The sequence below is a fragment of the Microtus oregoni genome, unplaced genomic scaffold (assembly GCF_018167655.1).
Source record: "Microtus oregoni isolate MIOR12 unplaced genomic scaffold, Mior012 000013F_ref0000133, whole genome shotgun sequence".
NCBI classification, from domain to species: domain Eukaryota; kingdom Metazoa; phylum Chordata; class Mammalia; order Rodentia; family Cricetidae; genus Microtus; species Microtus oregoni.
The window spans coordinates 44,013,004-44,035,134 of NW_024543072.1; the positions used below are offsets into that span (position 1 = coordinate 44,013,004).

The following is a 22,131-nucleotide window of genomic DNA, read 5'->3' on the forward strand; positions in this document are numbered from 1 at the left end:
TACTTTGCTTTGCTCTGCCTCAGAGCTCCCAGACATGAAGTGGAAAGAGTGATTTTACCTATAAGGCGCATCGCGTTGGATTTTTGTCATGTTTAAGTGAGGCAGTGCATATAAAGTCTAGAGCATAGTGACTGGCACAAAATCAGCTGTGAATGACTCTTATCAGCATCTAGTTAATTATGGATGATTTAGCATTAATATCTACCACAACCAGGTTTTCCCTTTCTAACAGTATTGCTTTCTCTTGACTTTTGGCCAATTTCTCACTGGAGTTTTGGCATATATCATTCATTTGACCTTAGTGTAGGCCTCCTCAGTGACCCGAGCCTCAGGGTCTCACACCTGAGACGAAGCTCATCTCCCCTGCCAGGTTAACCTTGTAGGACTGTTTTAAGTCTAGCATTCGCTACTGTAGATTAAGGTCCCCTGCAAACATGTCAGGATTAGAACACGTGTTAATGATGATATGGTCCATAACAATCTATCATTTTTAAAGCATTTATGGTGTGCCAGAGTACTGTGCTGAGTGTTTGGCATAGAAAGCCCCGCTGAAGTCATTCCTTGTGACCACATCACAGATATGCACAGTTCTGCAGTCTGTATTTAACATTCAAGGATTAAGGCACGGAGAGGTTAACTCACACATTTAGTGGGAACTGCAGACCTGCCTAGTGTTTTTTAGCTGTTGCACCTAGATAGTTTTACATGAAACCTTTCTTCTTGCTGTCTTACAACTATTGAGTTTACATTTAAAAAAATAAAGTTTAAGGCATTTACATTAAAACTGGTCTTCTTCTGTGTGTTTTTCAAATGCTTGGTTTCTACCATTATTTTCCTTTGGGACTCATTCAGATTTATAATTCAGGAAAAAAATCTTGAGGAGAAATAATGGAATCTAATTTTTCTAGAAAACCTCTGATGAAAGTCGATCAGGTGTTCAAAGCCATTAACAGCCTTAAGCATTGGATTTTTGTTTTCATTTCTATAAATGGTAGTTAGATAGTTCACATGGCTTAGTTGGAGGCACATGGGAGGATCCCTGGGAGAGATAGTCCTAGCCTGGCTGCCCGACACCTTCTCAGGGGTTGCTAGCTTTTCAGTGAACTCTGTCTTGTCAGTTGGGTTTCTTGGATCTGCAGGGTCTCTGTGTTCTATTGGCAAAGAGAGTTGGAATGAGGTTCTGTGAACTGGAGACAAAGATTCTGAAAAGACTGGAGTGCTGTGTATGGGGTGGGACACTCTGAGCCTTTGAAAGTGTGCCCTGTGTATTCTGTGTAGACATCTACCCTGTAATCCTGCAGGCTGTCCTACCTGCGGGAACCAGATGCTGGTGTGTATGAGCATGGATGGTTAGGATGGATCACTTGGCTCCTGGAAACCAGACCGAGGTCTGTGAAGCAGTTAGAGAGTAGGCAGGAAAAAAGTTAAAGAAACTGTCTCTCCATTCTGCTAACTTTGGAGTGTATCTGCATGGAAATTAGTGTTTGTGAAATAACTGAGCCATATGGATGCATGTGTTCTCCTAGTCTGTTGATAGAGGAGCAGTTGAAGGGCGTGGGTTTCTCTGGAGGTGGAGTGAATGGGTGGATGTGGCAACACAGGGAGGGGGCAGGTTTGGGGAATATGGGCCTATGTAAATTCAGAGGTCTGGACATGTTGGCAAAATGACACTCCCTTATAGAGAGTTATATGTGCGAGGATTTACTTTTGAGGTCACGCCCCTCTTGAAGTTCTGTGAATAAGGCTGTTGCATCTCTGGACAATCTCTCTCTCTCTCTCTCTCTCTCTCTCTCTCTCTCTCTCTCTCTCTCTGGTGACAGAGGGTAGAAAATGACACCCTGGAATATACAGGTTGTGGGCTCATTTTCATCACAAATATCAATGGATACACTCAAGGTAACAAGGCAAAGAAACAGGTTTTAAGATATTAGAGTTGCCTAGAAGCTTTGCCTACCTCTGTTTGGAATGAGCTTTGTTGAGAACCATATTCTCAGTAAGGTAGGCCATTTCTCTTTTTCTTTTATCTTCCTTTATTTCTATCATAGAATCTTATCAGCATTCTCTAGAGACTCTTCTAGGCTATACGCTCTCAGGAGAAGACAGGAGAAAGTAACCTTTAAAATGCTTATTGTATGATGGTCACTCTACAGTGTATTTTATTTATTTATTAATTAAAAATTTCCACCTCCTCCCTTCCTCCTATTTCCCTTCCCTTCCCCCTCCCTCTCCAGTCCTAAGAGAAGTCAGGGTGCCCTTCCCTGTGGAAAGTCCAAGGCCCTCCCCTCCTCCATCCAGGTCTAGGAAGGTGAGCATCCAAACAGACTAGGCTCCCACAAAGCCAGTCCATGCAGTAGAATAAAAACCAGTGCCATTATCATTGGCTTCTCAGTCAGTCCTCATTGTAAGCCACATTCAGAAAGTCCGGTTTGATCACATACTCCATCAGTCCCAGTCCAGCTGGCCTTGGTAAGCTCCTATTAGATCAGTCCCACTGTCTTGGTGCGTGGACACATCCCGCACGGTCCTGACTTCCTTGCTCATGTTCTCCCTCCTTCTGTTCTTCTTTTGGACCTTGGGAGCTCAGTCCAGTGCTCTAATGTGGGTCTCTGTCTCTATCTCCATCCATCGCCAGATGAATGTTCTATGGTGATATGCAAGATATTCATCAGTGTGGCTATGGGATAATGCCAGTTCAAGTACCCTCTCCTCTGCTGCCCAAGGAACAAGCTGGGGGACATCTCCTTGGACACCTGGGAACCCCTCTAGAGTCAAGTCTCTTGTCAACCCTAAAATGGCTCCCTTAATTAAGATATCTACTTCCGTGCTCCCATATCCACCCTTCCTCCATCTCAACCATTCCATTCCCCTAAGCTCTCTCCAATATTCCCCTTCTCCCTTCTCTCTCCCCATCTCCCCTTACCCCCACCCTATCCCCACCCCTGTGCTCCCAACTTTTGCCTGGCAATCTTGTCTAGTCTACTTCCAGTATCCAGGAGGATAACGTTTTGTTTTTCTTTGGGTTCACCTTCTTATTTAGCTTCTCTAGGATCACGAATTATAGGCTCATTGTCCTTTATTTATGGCTAGAATCCACTTATGAGTGAGTACATACCATATTCATCTTTTTGGGTCTGGGTTATCTCACTCAGTAAAGTGTTTTCTATTTCCATCCATTTGCACGCAAAATTCAAGATGTCATTGTTTTTTACTGCTGAGTAAAACTCTAAAGTGTATATGTGCCATACCTTCTTTATCCATTCTTCTGTTGAGGGGCACCTAGGTTGTTTCCAGGTTCTGGCTATTACAAATAGTGCTGCTATGAACATAGTTGAACAAATGCTTTTGTAGTATGATTGGGCATCTCTTGGGTATATTCCCAAGAGTGAAATTCCTGGGTCCTGAGATAGGTTGACTCCCAGTTTCCTGAGAAACTGCCACACTAATTTCCAAAGTGGATAGTCCATTCAAGCTGGAACATTAAGGGTATTTGTGTTTGATTGCTCTGATGAAGAACCTCAAGACTTTTCAGGGCTTGAAGCTGACAATTCAGAAAGGTTCTAGAACAGTCTTTTTATTCTAGTCTTTGTATTTGTGTCCATAGATGAATATACTGGAATGGTTAGAACTCTGTTGTTACTTCCAGCTGGTCCTCTTTTGTTTATGAGATCTTAGTTTCTGTAATTGTCAATGAATATGGTTTGAGGATGATACTGGATGTCATGACCTCTAGCATTGAAACCAGGGGTATTCTCTTAACTACACATTAGCATCAGTCTGGGAATATCTAGAAGTGCTGATGCTTCAACAATAGCCAAGACATGTTAGAATTTCTGAAGGTAGGATACTGTATGATTAACTTTAAAAGCTTTACTAGTGATTTTATAGTTCGGTTGAGGCAGAGATCCACTTATCTTCTAGACTGAGAGATGGGTCTCTTACCTAATCCGTTTAGCCATCTCCCTCCTCCACTCATTCTCCCTCCCTTCCTCTCTCCCACTGTTTTGTGAACTACACCTTTGCTCTGTAGTTCCAACTGATCCCTCTGCCTCAGCCTCGAGGGAATGCAGGTTTCAGTGTGCACCTACCAGGTTCAGCTGTTCCTGCTTCTTTGGATGTATTTTGATCATGGGTGGATTCCTCTCACTTTCCTTGTAGGCTATTGTGAAAGAGTTGGAGCCCCCTGGGCACTCTGGAATTCAGCCTAAAATAATAAAGTAATCAATTCTAAGGGGCATTGTGTTGGCAAAAACTTTCATTCATGTCTTCTCCAGGCAAACCTTCAGCTTCTCCAGATTTCTACATGGAGAAATCTGAAGCTGAGGGACGGAGCTATGCTCACCCAGCAGATCCTTGAGTCTCTGACTGGAGAACTCTCAACCTTGATTCCTTTTAGTTACATAACCTCTGTGTGTATGAAGATTGTCTTAGCACAATGCCCATCAAATAGAGGAATTCTGAACATTCTTAGAAATCTCCCAAAAACATAAATCTTAGAGTATGTCTTATGTTGGGGGCTGGCTTCTTTGTGCTTGAGTGTCTTTTATGTTCATCCTGTTCTACAATCTCTGATGTAGCTCAAAATTGGTCACAGGGAGAATATTTACAATCTAGCATTTGCAAATGCTATAGATGAGGACTTTCTCTGATGGTATTTATTAGCATGACATTTCATTTATCTCTTAACAAAATTGTTCACAGAGGTTTCTGTCCTGCCTGGTCCACAGCCATTCAGTTCCAAAGAAACACACAGAGGTCTACAGTAATTATAAACTGGCTGGCCTATTAGCTCAGGCTTCTTATTAACTCTTATAACTTACATTAACCCATAATTCTTGTCTGTGTTAGTCATGTGGCTTGGTACCTTTATCAGTGAGGAGTTCTCATCTTGCTTCCTCTTTGTCTGGGTAATGCAGACTGACCTTCTTCTCAGAATTCTCCTTTTCTCTCGACCCCACCTATACTTCCTGCCTGGCTACTGTCCAATCAGCATTTTATTGAAACAATACAAGTGACAAATCTTTACAGGGTACAAGACCATTGTCCCACAGTACAAAATGACCCATTTTCTTATGGACAGTAACAGGTCTCTCTATTCCCTCAGATTTGCTTTTGGAAGAAAGGGTGTCTTACTCTCTGGAATAACTTAAAAATCATGAGCCCTTTATTCCAAGGTGGCTTTTGGATGCTTGAAAGCAGCTGGGTTGCCTCTCAAGCCTTCCCTTTGTGAGCTCACATTAGTCCTTCAGTCCTTTCTCATGGGCTTTCCAGGTTGAGTAGTGTCTTTAACATGGATACAGTTGCAGAGTTTCCAAAGGAAAATAAAATTCTCCTAGTAACCATGTATGATCTTTTTAACAAAAAGTTCTGCATTTTCTACATAGGTCCTCAGCACCATTTGATGCCTGTAATGAGTGGTGCTATCAAGTAGGGTTTGGTTTTGGGTGTGGCTGTTCACTGTAGCTCATGGTCTTTTTTTTTCCCCCTCAAGCACAACTTGCTGCTAGAACTCTTGATGGACCCGAATTTGTCAGAGTCTCATCAAAACACTAGCTCTGGTTTCCGAAACAGATAATTTCCCCACTGCTGTTTTGTTTTCTACCAGAGGCTTTTAGTGTACGCCTTATCATTGAGCTATTTGTCTCTTGAGCACCGCAACTGTGTGGGGAATGACAGCTGTTTTAAGTCCAAGATCCCGTCAGACAGGTAACAAGTGAATTTGTTAAGACTCCTGCAGGTGACTGGCACTGAAATGGGCATGAGCAGCAGGAGTGGGGAGGGCAGAGCTGTCTTAGTTTTCAGAAATGCACCTTCCTACTCCGTGGCAGTCACGGGTTGCAAATGGGTCTGGAACTGAGTTCCGCTTATTATCCATCCCTTTGTCTCTCCATAGTAGGGAGGATGTGACCTTCCATTCACTGGATTTATGTAGGGGTCAGGGTCTTGAGAGTCAGACAGAGTCCTTTGATTTGGAAGCCATAAAGGATAAGACATGGCTTCACAGCTAACAATGAGAGAGTGATGTTAAGGATCATCCATCTTGAACAACAGTCCATTGACCTCTGAAGCAGCACTAGACGGTTCCCATGGGCAGAAAGCCCTCTGAGGGTTCTTCTTGGTCTTGCTTGTTGCTCATTCATTAGGTTTGAGGTCTTTAGGAGCAGTTATAATGGCATTGCCATCTCTTGACAGAGGAAGGGTGGGTTGAAAGAGAGGTGCATGAGTGTTCAGGGTTGCCTGTCAGATGGTGAATTGGAAAAGAAGCAGTTGTCATGGTGATGGCAGGTTGCATCCCACCACCATGGAAACCAAACCTAAAAAACCGATGTTAAGGCTGAAAGTCACATGATGTATTTTGTTTTGTGTTATTTTTTAAAGAAAAAGGTGTTGGATTTTTATCAATTTGATTTTTTAAAAAGAGAAGATTGGAAGGTAAGGATAAACCATGCCGAGGAAAGCAATGAGATCATGAAACAGGACAATGTAGAACACCAAGGGGCTTCCTTCTCACGTTTCTGTTTTCTTACAATTTAGTTTTCCTGCCACGGTGGGAGAGGAAGGGGACTATTCTGCGGAGTTTCTTACTTTCTGGCAGAGCTGTGCACTGGTAATTCATGCAGAGAAGCACAGAGTGTTAGCTCTCCTGTCCCGTGAGGGACCATGTGGGGCAACCTGAATGGATCTTCTCAGGACAGATACAGAAACTGAAAGCAAGGTTTGAGGAAGACTGTGGAAATGGAGCCAAGCACACGGCTTATTCTAGAACTGACTTATGCTTATTATCCATCCCTTTGTCTCTCCAAACTAGGAAGGATGTGATCTTCCTTTCAGTGGTCCATACTCTGGTGCACCTTGCTATCTCTTACTATCTTGTGACATCTGTAGTTTGGGGTTGGTGGATGTTAGTGCCTTGCTTAGTTGATCCATTCTAGAAGTTTCTCTGTTAGTCACAAGGTCTGGAAACAACCCAGGATAAATTATACTTAGGCTATAGGCTCGCAACATTCCAACCTCCCCACAGCCACTGAAGTTCTATTTTGTCGATTAGCCATGCAAAAGGCTCAGTGTAAGGCATAGTTTCTGTCCGTTTTCCACCATCACTTTGGGCTGTTCCATCTCGCCATGCTCGGCAGAGGAATGAATGCTCAGAAATCCAAATCGAGCCTCTAGTCCTAAGCTTTCACACCAGAGTTGACCTCTTACCCCAGGCCCTCTCGTCTCACAGGAAGGGGCAACTTGCTGTGAGACCTTAGAAAGCCTTGTTGTGGTCTCCCACTTCCCCCGTCTTTCACTTGCACCAGGACTGGGGAAAAAAGTGGTGAGATCCCCCATAAAGGCCGCTGACCCCAGGCCTGCTTCAACAGGTGTGAATCCCTCTTTCAGATGGAAGGGCTGAAAGCTTGCCTTCATGGCATGTGCAAACAGGCTAGACAGTCGAGAGTCCTACAGGATCTGGGGAAGGGTGAGGATGATCGGAACAGGTGGAAACACACTCTGTTTACGCGATGGCCACAGTGACGGCTGTGTCTGTGGTTTAGGCACAGGTCCTGCCTCTTCACTATTATTCATTCCTACAGGACAGATGGGTCTTTCTCTGCGGCCTCAGGCAAAGTGGATGTGAGCTCACTTGAATGATCTCACTGTGTCTCCAACAGGGTCTGTAGGAGTTGGAGCCGGACTTCTGTGGTCGTTGAACCCCTCCTGTTCTTAGCTCTAGCCTTGGGTGTGATTAATGTCCCTTCTAATCACTGGGAGAGATTGCATCAGAGCCATCAGCTTCATAAATCCTCCTCTGGGGACTGCTATTTGGAAGAGCTCTCCATATTCCCAGGAGGTCCTAGGCCAAATGTCTTTGCTTTCTTCCCGGAGGCCCATTACCATAATTCTCTTTTAAATTTTTTACTGGGGTAGATGTCTTTGGTGTCAGATCATAGCTGCAGCCAGCCAGCTCCCTTCTGGAGGTTGTGACCACAAACAGATGCTTCCCTCAAAGCCTTGAGCCACAGAGGACACTTAAGAAGAGATTTAGTAGGATTGTAAAAGTGACTGGGATTTGTTTAGGGGCTTTGTGTTCCTATGCCATCAGGGTCTTTGTGTTCCTGTGCCATTTCAGGTTGCTGGTCCTTTTTGTCTTTCTAGTTTCTTCTGTGGAAGTGGAAGGTGGTGAGTGCTGTGTTGGGCCAGCTTTTGCAGCGAGAGCCTTGATTCTTGTTCCTCACTGCCAACTTTCATTTCCTCCATTGCTCTCTAGGTCCAAGACAAGATTCTGAAATTTTTTTTTTTGGTCACATAAATATCTTGAAGAGCTGTCGTTTACAATTTATTATGTGTTTACAGTGTCTCTTTGGCATGGAGCTTCTGACAGAATCACAGAAGGGACAGGCTCGTTACCAGCTCCTGCCCTTGAGTCGATGATTACATATTATTGCATTTATGTCCTGCTGAGGAGGAATGGACATGTGCAAGGAAAGACATGGAAACCATTGTGGGAGGCTTTCACATTTCTTCACACCACACATCTCTAAACAAGGAGGCTGAAGGGAAAATAGGATTCAGACCTTCTTGCAGGCAATTGTCCTGGGTCTGAGGCTGGCGGTAGGGATGGCTAATGGAGGTCGAGACCTATCTCCTGGGAGACAGTGAGCATTTGTAGAACATCTCCAGAGTTCTGGCGAGTGCCAAAGTGGCCACGTTCTTGTCCCCACAGACTGTTTTCTCCATTAGGCCTGGAACTCGAAGAGAACATAGTGTTACGTCAACCTGACTGTCCCTGGTGTCCCTCAGATCATATTCATTCACCTTATACATGGTGACAGAGGGACTGGGAGGGGACAGCTGAGAGCGGAGGGGTCTCAGAACACCTGGCCGTCATAGGAGGGTGTAGTTCCCTAAGATCCGCTACATTTGCCGCCTTCATCCTAGGTCTTTCCCGGGCCCGTGTCTGCAGGTGTGATACTGAGATGTTGGCTTGGATCAGGGTAGCATTGCTTGCAGGGCCGTGCAAGGCGCAAGCTCACACCGGGTCCCTGGGGCTCTGTGGGCCAACAGAGCCAGTCCCACAGCAGCCCTGCGTCCACCCTCTCGCTAGCCCCAGCTTTCTCTGCTAAAGAAGGAGCTAAACAAATGGCAGGTGTGCAGGCCGAGCCACGCTGCTCAAATTAGCTGTGTTGCTAAGGAAACCAGTCAACTGGTTGAAGGAAGGAGCATTGGGTAAAAGGGATAAATCAATAAGCGAACCTATTTTTATCATTTCCCTAATGATTGTCTTGAAGCTGCTAGACAGGGAAGGGGAAGAGAGAGCCATGGTGACACCAGTCCTCATTAGCGGCTTGGAGGGAGTGAGTAGCTAAGGGGTATTTGGGAAGGGCGCCAGGAAAGTTTATGAAGTGAGACCCCTAGCGAGCAGACAGTGCGGTGGATGGGCAGCATCTTTGCAGGCTGGACGCTCTTTTCTGGTCATTTCCTTCTTTGGCTTGGTCTGGGCCTTTGTTCTCCCGCATTTGATCTTCCAAGGCTCTTGCCTAGCCTTCCCCGATCCTTGTCTTTATACTCAGGTTGATGTGGACTTGGGTATGGGTTGGATTTTTCTCCTCCCGGAATACATATAGCTATTATTGATTTTATGATTATAAGTTAATACATGCTCATTATAACAGTCAGACAATGGATAAAGGAGTGAAGAAAAAAGTGAAAATAACCCTATTACTCAGAGAAAACTCATTATCCTCCTAGCAAAGCGGGCGCCTCCCTCCCCCCACCTTCTCTCTCCTTTTGTAACATTAAAGAGAATGTCTGTGCGTGCTGGCTCCCTTTCTTTTTCTTTTTTGATAGATAATGTATGCCCACAGCACACAGTACAAAAGTTCAGATGGGAATACTGTGGAGAGAGAATATGGGACTATATATATATATTGATATTGCATGATCTCGTGTCCCTATGATATCCATGTATTGATTAGTCACTTATTAATTAAGTAGCAATCATTACATACCCACTATTTCCCAACACAGTGTAGGCTACCGAGGACAGGCCTGTGTGGGACAGGCAAAGCCTCTGCCCTCGGTCTCCCAAGCCTTTCTGCTTCATTGGCTCCATTGTTTCGAGTCTTAGAATACAGTCTAGACTCCATGGTGGACATTCTCCAAATTATGCTTCATGCCAAGCCCAGAGCATAATGGGAGCCACTGAATTCCTAGGCAGAATGAGAGTTCTGTGCAGACACACTTGCATGCCATCACTGACTGTGACGGCCATGAAGGGGGCTGCTCTTTGCTGCCCTGGTGACATGTAGCTCCCTTTCATCTCTCCAAGTCACGTCTTTTGCCTTGCCTGGGAGGCGCATGAGTTGAAACTGTGGGCTGTTATCTGCAGTTCAGGGTCTTCTCTTGGAGATGAACCAGAACCTTTGCTATTGGGCTTGGTGTCTGCTGGCAAGAGGAAAGGAGTCACCGTGCAGAGATTGGGGTGCATAAGGTCCTGAACTGAGCAGAGGGAGGGAAAGCCTGCTTGCACTTCCTCCTCCACTGAACATTGCTTGAGCTCCTGCTCTGTACTAGAATCTCTGCTGAGCCCAGCCTACAGAGAGTTAAATGAAACACCTGCTTTCAAGATAGAGTTTCTTGGAGGAGATAAATAGAAGATACAAAAAAAAAAATGAGCAATGCAAAGAAAATGAGGCATAAGGGAAAATGTCACCAGGGGAAGTGTTAGCATGTGCTCAGAATAGAGAAAAAAGATTACCCCAAGTGGTGGTGGACATCAATGGACATCAGTGTCTGTTCTTCTGTTCTTTATATTTTCTTCAAGAAGGGAAGTGGAAAAGAAGCTAGAGAAAAGAGATGTAACCCCGAGTCTGGGACCCTGCCCCCACCCTGTATGCCATCCTGCTTGCTTCCCCTCAATTTTCTGGTGCCTCGCCTTTCTCTCACTTAACCCCCAGAAACCCCCAGAAGCTTCACACCTTTGCCTCTCTTGACCTATACCACAGCCTTATGTCATATTCTTTATCCTTCCAGCTGAGTTCCTGGTGAGGTTTAAGTCTGGAAGACCTAGAGAGGCAGCCCTCTCCAGGTTGTAAGCATTTGAACAGTTCCCAGGAATATATGCCAAACTAGCTGCACACAGCTGCTCTGAATGGGTCTTTTGACACCTGACAGTAGGCAGACGATTTGGCTGGGGGAGGAAGTGGGTTTATGATTGCTTTTGAGGTTTCTTCATTTCCCCCAGCACCTATGAATTCCCAGATTCCCACCTGTACTGGCTGGTTTTATGTTAACATGTCACAGCTAAAGTCACCTAAGTGGAGGGAGCCTCAAAACAAAGCCTCCACAAGACTAGGTTGCAGACAAGCCTATAGGGCATTTTCTTCATTAGTGATTCACGGGGAAGGGTCAGCCCATTGTGGGTGGTGCCATCCCTGGTCTGATGGGTCTGGGTCTATAAGAAAGCAGGCCAAGCAAGCCATGGTGAGCAAGCCAGGAAGCAGCACTCCTCCAGGGCCTCTGCATCAGCTCCTGCCTCCATGATCCTGCCCTGTCCGAGTTCCGGTCCCGACTCCCTTCAGTGGTGGACTATGCCATGGAAGGGGAAGCCTAATAAACCCTTTCCTCCCTGACTTGCTTTTGCTCAGGGCGTTTCATCTCGGCAACTGAAGCCCCAACTAAGAGACCACCTTCTGATTCTAGTATTTGGGGCCGTGGATAGCACCAAGCTTTGAGACTACATGACTTAACCAGTCACAGACAATTTTACTCATCAGCCTCTGAGGTCAAGAGTCATTCTTCTGTAATATCGTGACCTGCCCGTACCTTTTCCAGGTCCCTAACACAAATACCTGATCTGGACAGTGAAACTTAGAGGCCCTAGCAAGGAAGTGCAGATGGAGTCTGCCTGGCTGAGGAGAGGCAGGTGTGGAAGTGAGAGTGATTAGTGGGGATCAGCGGGAAGAACATCCTGAGAAACCTGTGTACCTGCTGAGCTGTCTTAGCAGCCTGGTTGATAGCTCCGGCACTTGCAGTTGTTGGTTTTCCTTCCCAGCCTTCCAGTGGAAGAATGCACAACCCCCTGTCCAGACCATTCCAGACCCAGTGGATCCACAAGAGGCAGAGATTTATACAGCTTGAGTGAGAAAGTGATCTTTCCCAGGAAACTCTTGAGTCCACGGAGGTCTGAGTAGGTCTCAGAGCTTGCACAGGGCACTTCTAACCATGGGCAATAGCCAGGTGAGCCCAGTGGTTTTGTGAACAACTTTATTAATAGCATTGGTGTGTGTGTGTTACATGGAAGAGACAATGAATATATCACTCAACTCAGAGATACCAGCCCCTCCTCAACATGCAGGTCAGTGAGACCTGCTGTTTTTCATCAGGGTTCCTAACAATGTTCCGGTGAGCGCCATTCCCAAGAGATGCTCTGAACAAAGGATTGCTTTGGTGAAGCAAGTTTGGAGTGTGCTGTGTCCTGCTCCCCACCCCACTGTGTGTGCAGTCACACACTGTGTACAGTAGCATTAAAGGCTCCAAGCCGTCCTGCTGGGAAGGAACCTACTTAACTTTACTTAACCCAGGCTTCCCTCATTTATTTGATTGCAAGTTTCTGTACCACGAGTATTTTGTGACCTACATTGTAGAAACAGCACCCCAGATGCCCTCAGCTTCTGTAGCCATTCATCAATGCTGTGTTGGCACGCTGTCAGTTTCCTTTCTGGACCGATTTCCTAGGCAAGGTCAGAAATTCCTCAACCACCACTTTTGCCTCACTGTTGCTTGATTGGTCTGGGAATTCCAGGCACCAGCACCAGGCCCAGGGTGGCACCAGCACCAGGCCCAGGATAGCTTGACCTGTTCTAGAGTCTTGTGGGATACCGGACCCTGTGTTTGTCCTTTGTTACTCTATATGCAAGGTTCTAGGTAGGGTCAGCTATGTGACAGAAGTGTTCTCCTTCTGATCCTTGTGCTCTGGTGGTCTGGCCAGGGTTTGTGCTGGGTGGACACTTGTCCTAAGACAGCGGGTGTGGTGTGCATGCTAGTGTGCCTGCAGCATGTTTGGCTCTCAGGGGTTGCCCTTAAATTCCAGACTTTGAAGCAGATAAAACACCTAGTAGTACTAATGGAGCTGCAGTGGCTCCCCTGCAGCTGTGAGGGCTTCAGGAAGCGCCATAGAATCTGGGGCAGGAGTCCGTCCAGCGAGGCCCATCCATTTTCCAGATCAGGTGGCGGAACATGAGGAAGCAGAGGATCTCGGGGTTGGGGGTGCTGTGTGAGAACTGGAGATGTGTGGGAAGGAAGACTGCCAGCTGTGGGAGAATGCCTGTGACTCAGGGGTGCATGGAAATGGGGGAGAGATGGTACTACCGAATGTGGTGGACTAGAAGATTCACCTTCTCTCTAGCCCTACAACCAGAGCAACTGGTGGGCACACATGGCCTTTACCTGCAGGATGCTCTGGTCTTTGCCCCTCCCCAAAGGTCACTGGGTGCTCATTTGATGGGATGGAAAGAGAGGCTTGGGGGTGGGGGCTTCTTTATGATCTGGCTGCCTTCTGTATAGGAAAGAGGTGTTTCGGTTCTGTGTCTTACTCTGTGTGTTGACAGGAGAATGGTCTCCATCCTCTCCTCCTTGTCAGATGAGCCGTCCTTCTTTCTAGCTCGAGCTGTGGAATTTGCCAGAGAATAGGTTGAACTGCAAGGCTAGTGACACATCTGGCTTGCGTTTGTCATAGCGGTAATTACAGAATGAAATCCCAATGTGCAGGATGACTGGGCCCTGGGAGGGAGCCCGTGTTTCCCTTTTCTAGCCATCGCCCCGCCTCCCCTGAGCTTGCAAAGTCCTTCTGCAGGAGTCAGGGTGCCTACTTTGAATCATGCTTTTCAACGAGGTGCAGAGAACACCTCACCTGTCTACCGAAAAACAGCAGGGAAAAGCTTGTATGTTTACTCAGTGGATTCGCAGTTTGGTTCATACTATGCCCTTCTGGTCCCTATAAATGCAAAGGCTTGGGAGACAATAAGGTGAGACCAAGCGCTTCTCCTGACCCCAGGATGTGCTTTCTGTGTCAGACATTAAAACAGAAGGGGGCTCACATGGGATGGGGAATGGCTTCCTCTCCAGAGTTTCTTCTTTCCATCGGTTGATCGGAGGCTCTGGAGAGAGGGGCGATTCTAGCTGTGATTCTGAGAGGGCGACAGGCAGCTACAGCTGGGTATTTTTTGAGACTAAGGCTGGTTCTTCTGCCCAGGCACCTGAAGCATGGGAAGAGCAGGATCCTGTTACAAGGTTCCTCTTGCTTCTTCCTTCTTTCCCATCGATTTGAAGCCTGGTTAGTTACTGGATTTATATTTTATTTCATTCATCATTTGGGGAATTGGACATATGACCAGCTCTATTATTTACCACCTGCTTCCTTTCCTTGGAGAAAATGCTTTGTTTTCACAGACCAGCCCTAAATGATAATGCCTCTCATAGTAAGGGCCATGAGGTGTGCTGCCTGCCGGCTTGCTTGCGAATATAAATCATTCAGACTGCAAAGTCCAATGGGAAGGAAGAAATTTCTGTGTTTATGTATGTGGCCATCTTGAAGGCCATATCTTCCCTTACATGAACTCGATCCTTAACTCCTCTTCTTCACGCCATTTGAGTACATGATCCTGGCCACCATCATTGCCAACTGCATTGTCTTGGCCCTGGAGCAGCATCTTCCTGAGGATGACAAGACCCCGATGTCCAGAAGGCTGGTATGTGCTGGCTTCCTTCTCCCTTTCTCCCCCTGGTCCCCTGACTCCACCCTACTTTCCACACTTTAATTCTCACACAGCTCTGCAAAACCTGTTCTTTACCAAGGGACAGTTAACAAGCAACACCACTGGGACTCAAGAGGAAGAGGGCATTGCAAATACTTGTGTGTGCTCACATGGTAGTCAGGCAAGAAGAAGGGGCAGGCAGGAGGGCCATCGCTTCATGCCTCTTTCCTAAGGGACTGTTGAAGTGAGAAGGAAAAGGGAGGGTCACAGAGAAGGGAGGAAGATGCTGAAGGCTGAATGTGTTGGTGTGGTGAACTTGCTAAATGCCGGCATCCTTCTTCTCCTAGAGGAACGAGTCACACATCTAATGTATTCCTCCAGAAGAGAGCACACAAGTTATTTGAAGTCCAAACACATGGGCAAGTGGCCAGCCTAATGACCCAGGCATGAGAACTCTGAAGTTCCCAGCTAGTGGACAGACCTAATAATGAAGAAATAAAGAAAGAAACTCCTAGGCAACACTATGCCAGTGGGGACCTTCAGGAGAAAGATGTCTAGTCCCTAGGTGGGACACATCTGTCCATTTTTACAGCCATTTCCCTATTCTCTCTCTCTCTCTCTCTCTCTCTCTCTCTCTCTCTCTCTCTCTCTCTCTCTGTGTGTGTGTGTGTATTCCATGCACTTTCAGGTCATCTAGACCTTCAGTAACCTAAGCTGTACCTGTATGTAGGGCTGTCCATCATGGGTGCACAGGAGATAGTCAAGATGTGCCTTTGCCTGTACCTGATAAGGAACAATCCTTTTATCGTTTCTCTGTTCTTCATCTTCACAGGAAAAGACAGAACCATATTTCATTGGGATCTTCTGCTTTGAAGCTGGGATCAAAATCGTGGCTCTAGGTTTCATCTTCCATAAGGGTTCATACCTCCGCAACGGCTGGAATGTCATGGACTTCATTGTGGTCCTCAGTGGGTGAGTCTCCTTCCTTCTTGCTCTTCTGTGTTTGTGCATGTGTGCATGCGTGTGTGTGTTGGGAGGCTCATGGTGACATTAAGTAGCCAGTAGAAGAAATAGGAGTGGGCAGAGATCATGATATAAAGCATAAGCTAAAGAAAATGATCAAGGATAAGAGTCTCCATGTAGCTGTACCACAAAGAACCCATTTTTGGAGGTTCTGGATATATATGACATAAGGCAGGGACATGGGACTCTCAGGAATGCTTCTGGTTTTCCGTTGTGGTCTTGCTAGATTTCTCAATACCCAGTTTTCCAAAAAGGAGCCTTTTCACTGAAGCAAGTGTCTTGTTCTGGTCTGGAGAAGGGGTCATCCCAAGATATCAATCAACGGATGCAGCAAAAACGTCCAGTTTCTTTGGGCGATTGGAGAAGACTTGAATTATGTTTTCTAAACTAAAATAAAATTAACACACTGAGAACAGACTAAAATGATTCATAGATTTATTAATGGCATAAAATTGAATTACATCAAAATGCTTGATAAGTCATTCCTTAGAATTTAATATAGTGTATATTGGGACTGACCCAGTGTCAAAGGCATGTATAGGATGGTGACCCATGAAGGTGGATATTTGGCATATCACTCATTTGGGTATGAACATAGTTTGAGGATGATGGGTGGATCCAACACTGTAGGCAGCAAATGTGATGGACTTTATAGCATTGGGAATGTTGGTAATACTGTCCAGGCTCCGTGGCTTGTGAGTCTTTGAGTCCATTGGTGCTTGCAGGGGGAAGGGACAAATCTGTGTAGGTATGATATCAAGTGTTTGGCACGGAAATTTCCAGACTTAGCCGCCTGGCTTGCTTAGCAGAGCTTCACGGGGCATTGAAGAGAGGGACTGTGTAGCCACCATTATGAGGAATGAGTGTGAGGAAAAAGGAAATTTGTCGGGAGTTGTTGGGTAAGGGTAAAGTTTGAGAAGGTGAGCTTGGGAGCCATGGATCTCCCCACTGCCTTGTGTTATAGACCCAGTGTTTACATTTTTAGTGTTTAGGCCAATTGTGATTGAGCAAAAGAGAAGTAGGTGAAAACCTAATGGTATATAGTTTATAAGCAGTCAATCTCAGTAAAGGTAGTGGATGAATAGGACTGACTGATCAAGTTGAAAAAGTATCTGCTGCCTTACAGAAGGATTTTCTGTAGGTCATTTTTCAAAAAAATACTCTAATGGTACATTTTAAATATGACTTAGTATACATAGTACCACAGGAGTATATTGTCACCAAAAATGTAGCACATCTGAACAGTGTTTTAAATGTCTCTAAAATCCATAATATAAGCTATATTAGAATAATTCTAAGTAAGAACTTAAATCATGTTATAATTCCATTTGGAATAAAAGTGTTGTTGGTGTTGCTGTTGTTGTTGTTGTTGGTGGTGGTGTGTGTGTATTTGCTATTCAATGTTCTATGCACTGCAAACATTTCAAAATTTCTGGTCTAAAGCTGGGCGGTGGTGGCACATGCCTTTAATCCCAGCACTTGGGAGGCAGAGGCAGGCAGATCTCTGTGAGTTCGAGACCAGCCTGGTCTACAGAGCTAGTTCCAGAACAGGCTCCAAAGCCGCAGAGAAACCCTGTCTCGAAAATCCAAAAAAAAAAAAAAAATTTTTTTTTTTGGTCTAAGCCACTCATTTTCATTTTAAACTGTCACATACTGATTTTTAAAAATACAGAAATATCAAAAGAGGAGAAAACTTTTTCACTGATTAAGAGCAATTTCTGATTTTTTTTATGGCATCTTCTCCCAGCTTTCTTGAAAGCTAAGAAATCTTTCTTTCAAATGTCTGTAATTTTGTTGCCTTTCTCAATATATGATGAGCATATCACGCATTCTTCTATACTTCTCTGAAATTTGGTGGTTACTGAACAGCACTTTGTTAAGTGGATGTACACAGTTTGCTTCTTGTTTCTGCTCGTTATTTGACACTTAGATTGCTTTCTGGGTTTTGCTATAATAATTATTAAAGATGCTCTAACATACATCTTTTGGATGTCACACTTTACTAGACAGTTTGACAGGTTGAAGTGCAGTCAGTTCTTTGTATCTTTGGCTTCCGAGCAGATCCAGTGAAGCGTGGATAGGAAATATTTAGGGAAAATGCATCTGTACTGAGCGCAAAAGGACTTTTTATCCTTATCACCATTCCCTAGGCAGTGTAGAATAACTAATATTTACATAGCATTTATGCTGCAGGGTCTTGTAGAGATGATTTAAAGCACCCAGGAAGGAAGATATGCGTGCATACATTATATGTTAAAACATGACATCTTATATAATGTATGTGAATGTGTGTAAATTTTTATATTCACAGAGTCTCAGAGTCAGTCTTCTCCAGGTACTACAAGACAACTGTACTTGACAGGGGAATCTGGTGGTGCTGGTGATAGATGTGGGGTCTGTGGTGGGTGTGCGGAGGGGAAGGACCCTCGCCATTTGACCAGCCAAGGGAAGATTCATAGGGGCTTTAATGGAGCTGGCTGTCACACGGTTGAAGGAGCAGATTTATGGGAATCAGCAGGGTACTCTTGTTGTTACAGCCAAGAAGCCCTCAATTTCTCACCTACATGTCCAGGGAGTGCTAGAACGTCACAAGTCAACTGTCCTGTCTAAGCTGTCTGCTCAGCTCTCTGACTCCTCAGACTCTGATGGGCTCTTTGGGTGACCTTGAGAAGCTGCTACTTTCTAGTTGACCCAACAAGACTTTGCTCCTGATCCCATCCTACCATCGATCCAACATGTGGGAGTTTTTTTCAGTTTGCATGTTGATGGCTTCCAGGCAACGGGTTCACTGTGCACGTGACTGCGGAGGGATAGGGTTCTGACCCACGGCAGTAGAACTGTCTTACATCTGCACGTTCGTCTACTGCCTTGCTTTGCTGCTAAGAGGCATATCGTCTCTGAAGCCAGCTCATGTTTAGAATCCTGCCACGGCAGAGCTGGATGGAGCTTTCTTCTCTCTCTTATACTGGTGTATTAAACTACCGGGCACTTTACAATTATGGGGTCTTAATATCAGTTAAAGGTGTTGTAGTACTAACTAGTGAGGCAGGTAGAACAGACCTCAGAGATGAGTTATCAGGACCCAGGGACGGTAAGCCCTTTGTTCACTGTCACCTGCTTTCTGGTGGCAGATGCTGGAGTTTAGATCGTGCCTTCTGATGCAGAACTAATACCTTTTAAGCCCATTCCGTGCATCCCCTCTCTTGGCCACATAACCTTCCTTTTTTTTTTCTCCCATCTTGACACCTGCATCCAGAGTTATCCCTGCTGACAGCTCTTCCTTCCCACCTTGTCTTCAGGTGTCACCTCACATTCCACTCTTGTGCACAGGGGGAGTGACAGTGTTGGAGAATGACACAGTGCTTCAGGGCTGACACTGCACAGCATCTGAGCTCTCAGTTTTGGTGGGGGGTGGGGGCGGGAGACGGGAGGGTGGGTGCGGTGGCATCAGACAGCTGGCTCAGCATGAGACCTGTCATCATCCTGTAGCTAAAAGACAAGTATTTAGGGGCACCGGAGTCACCATATTCTGTCTGCCACCCCTACCCTTTAGTATTCTTAGTTGAAGTTGTGCATGGCTTAGCGTCTGTTTATGTTGACTAGTTCATGTAATACCTATAAACCCATAAAAAGGGTTGTCTGAGTCCATTTTCTACTACAGAATATCAGACACTGAGTTTTTTCTAAGCAACCGATATTTATGCCTTGTGTTTCTTGTGTCTGGAAAGTTCGAGAGCTGGCACTAGTGTCTGGTGAAGCCCTTCTAGTCACGTCCACACAGAGTCAAGGACATCATATGCTAAAGAAGAGAGGGAAACTAACCCCACCCATCCTTTTATCAGAAGTGTGCTCCTGCTCTAACTAGCCATTCTGGTTATAACGGCCTTAATATACACTTTAAGGACGTATCCATAAGACCTAATCACTTCAGAAAGGTACCCCTCCACATGTTACAATGCTGCCTAAATTTCAACAGGGGTATTTTACAGGGGACATTTAAACAATAGTAGGAGTCTTTTCCTCATCTTCCAAATGATGACACCGAGGCTCATAGAGGGCATGTGTCTAAACAGCAGACACCTATCTAGGACTTGAGCCCACACCTTCTGCCTCTAAGTTCTGTCTTCAGGATTCTTCTTTCTCATACCATCAATCACCTTTGATACCCCAGGGCTCTGTAGTCATAAATCTGTGATTCATATTCCTTTGGTCCCCAGCAAACAGTGGCTGGAGTACAGCAGGGCTGCACATTGTCACACATGTGTTTTCAGTTCACAGCTGGGGCTGCAAGTGTGGTATGAGAAGCCTCCTGTTTGCTTGTGAGACATCAGTCTATGGGCTTGGAAGATAGTGCCCTGCTCTGTGGCATAGAAAGCATGCCAGCTCTTAGTGGAATGTCGTTTGGTGCAGAAGGTCCAGCTGACTTCTTCCCTGTCTTGTCTAGTAACTTGTTTAGTAACACATTAATTCATCTATTTGTTTATTCAGCAAGGCAGATATTGTGGACTGAGAAACACCCTAATCAGTGTATTCTCATCTCTGCTGAAGTGAACATCTATCTACTAGAACTTCAGCTCTCTCTTAAATTGGTAGCAGTACAGGAGGACGTATGTTTAAACTCTCGTCAAGCCACCTAGTATGTACTAACCTTAATAGGAAGTTATTGAACCTAAATATACAGAGAATGATTGGGTATGATAAAAACTCAGTCACCCCTAAACCATTGGTGAGAGTGAGTCAATGGGGAGACATCTGTGCTTATGACCTGTGTTCAGCGTCTAGAATGTAGTTACTGCTCACTAAGTTCTGATGTATTAGCTGTCCCACTCTCAAATACAAGATACAAGAGCCGAGGGAAGTCTGGACCCAGGGAGGCAAGAGACCATCTCCGTATCTTCCTTTCGGTCTCACTCATCTGTATCTACAGCCCCATCTGCCTAGCTTACACTCTTAGGGAAATGGAAGCTGAGAGTATGCACCCCAAACTAGTAAGAAATATTGGGCTCTCAGCTATATCCCTCTGGGAAGTGCTTCTTGAGTGTTATGAGTAGGACCAGTGTTTCTAGAGTAGCTGGAGGGAGGCAGGCAGCAGGGAGAACGGAGCTCTCAGTATTACATCAGTTGTCTTATAACAATACTTGGCATTTAGCAAACCAAGGGCCAAAGCCTACATTTCACAGATACCTCTAATTTGTAAAAGTTGTACCACAGGTAAGAATTATTAGGTTTAGTTATTCCCCAGGCCCAGCTCAGGGATGAATATGCTAAGGCACTGAAAATTTTAATAATGACTTTGTATCTAAATGAATGCTACGTACAGTACTCTCCCTTTACCCACATTTTAGCTTCCTACAGTTTTAGTTATCTGTGGTCAACCACAGCCTGGAAATATTAAGTGGATGATTCATAAGTATTGAATGGCCTCCCCTTCTGAGTAGCATGCTAAGATCTCTGGCTATTCCTTACAGTCCTGCCTGGCACATGAACCAGCTCTTTGTCCAGGGTGCCCATGCTATGTATGCACACCTGGCCATAAAACAATAGCCCCTCTGTTATTAGATCCTCTTTCAAGGTACTGCAGAATGTGGGTTCCAGTGCTCCTTACTTGACAATGGCCGTAATTGCGAATGTAGTAACATTGGCAATTTTTCTAGTGTGTTGTTGGAGCTTGTGTTATAATTGTTAGTCAATTTTGTTAATCTCTTAAAACTGTCCAGACTATGAAGTAAATGTTATTGTAGGCAAGTAGGTATGCAAGCCCAGGGGAAGGTATGTGTGGAGTGCTGGGCTACTTCTCCTTCTTTGCGCCTCCTGGAAGTTTGGGGCCAGATCTCTCGTAGCTAAGGGAGGCAGTTCAATATGAAAAACATGGGGTTTGAATCCAGACTGTGTGTCTGGGTTCCTTCTCTGAGCTACACTACCCCTTGAGTTCAAAGATGCTAGTAGCTGTCCAGTGTAGCTGAAGAAGCTCCCTACTCTCTTTATTTCCTTGGTACATGTTTTGGTTCCAGCCCAGTGGTGAGCTATGCTGTTCCTCTTGCACTTGGGCGATCTTTATTTTCAATTGTGCTACAGTCCTGATGCTGTTACAGGGCTGCTCTTTGAGTTCAAAACAGCTCTCAATGGTTAGATTGTTGTCCCATTAAAAATGTTAGTTAGCTCAGCATACACTCTGGTATCACGGTGATAACCTGTGCTGTGGGCAATGGACCTGTAGTGTAAACACTGTAGTATGCATGAGTGTGTCTAAACCTTGTGCCTCTGCTAAGGTATTTGCAACCAGGCTCAGGCAGCCACTCGACATATTGAAGAGACATTACTGAGTACTCAAAGTCCTGGGCACAATGCGAGGTGTGGGTGGGTTAGGCCAAGT

At 45.3% G+C, this 22,131-nt stretch overlaps 1 protein-coding gene across 7 annotated transcripts in view; it reads left to right on the forward strand.

Moving 5' to 3' along the window:
• The window catches only part of Cacna1e (calcium voltage-gated channel subunit alpha1 E), a 470,517-nt gene that overhangs the window by 173,192 nt on the left and 275,194 nt on the right, over window positions 1-22,131 (forward strand). For all 7 annotated transcript variants that reach the window (XM_041662539.1, XM_041662538.1, XM_041662542.1 and 4 more), the window contains exons 4-5: window positions 14,624-14,729; window positions 15,568-15,707. In XM_041662539.1, coding sequence (XP_041518473.1) covers window positions 14,624-14,729; window positions 15,568-15,707 — 246 coding nt within the window. The remainder of the gene's footprint in view (window positions 1-14,623; window positions 14,730-15,567; window positions 15,708-22,131) is intronic.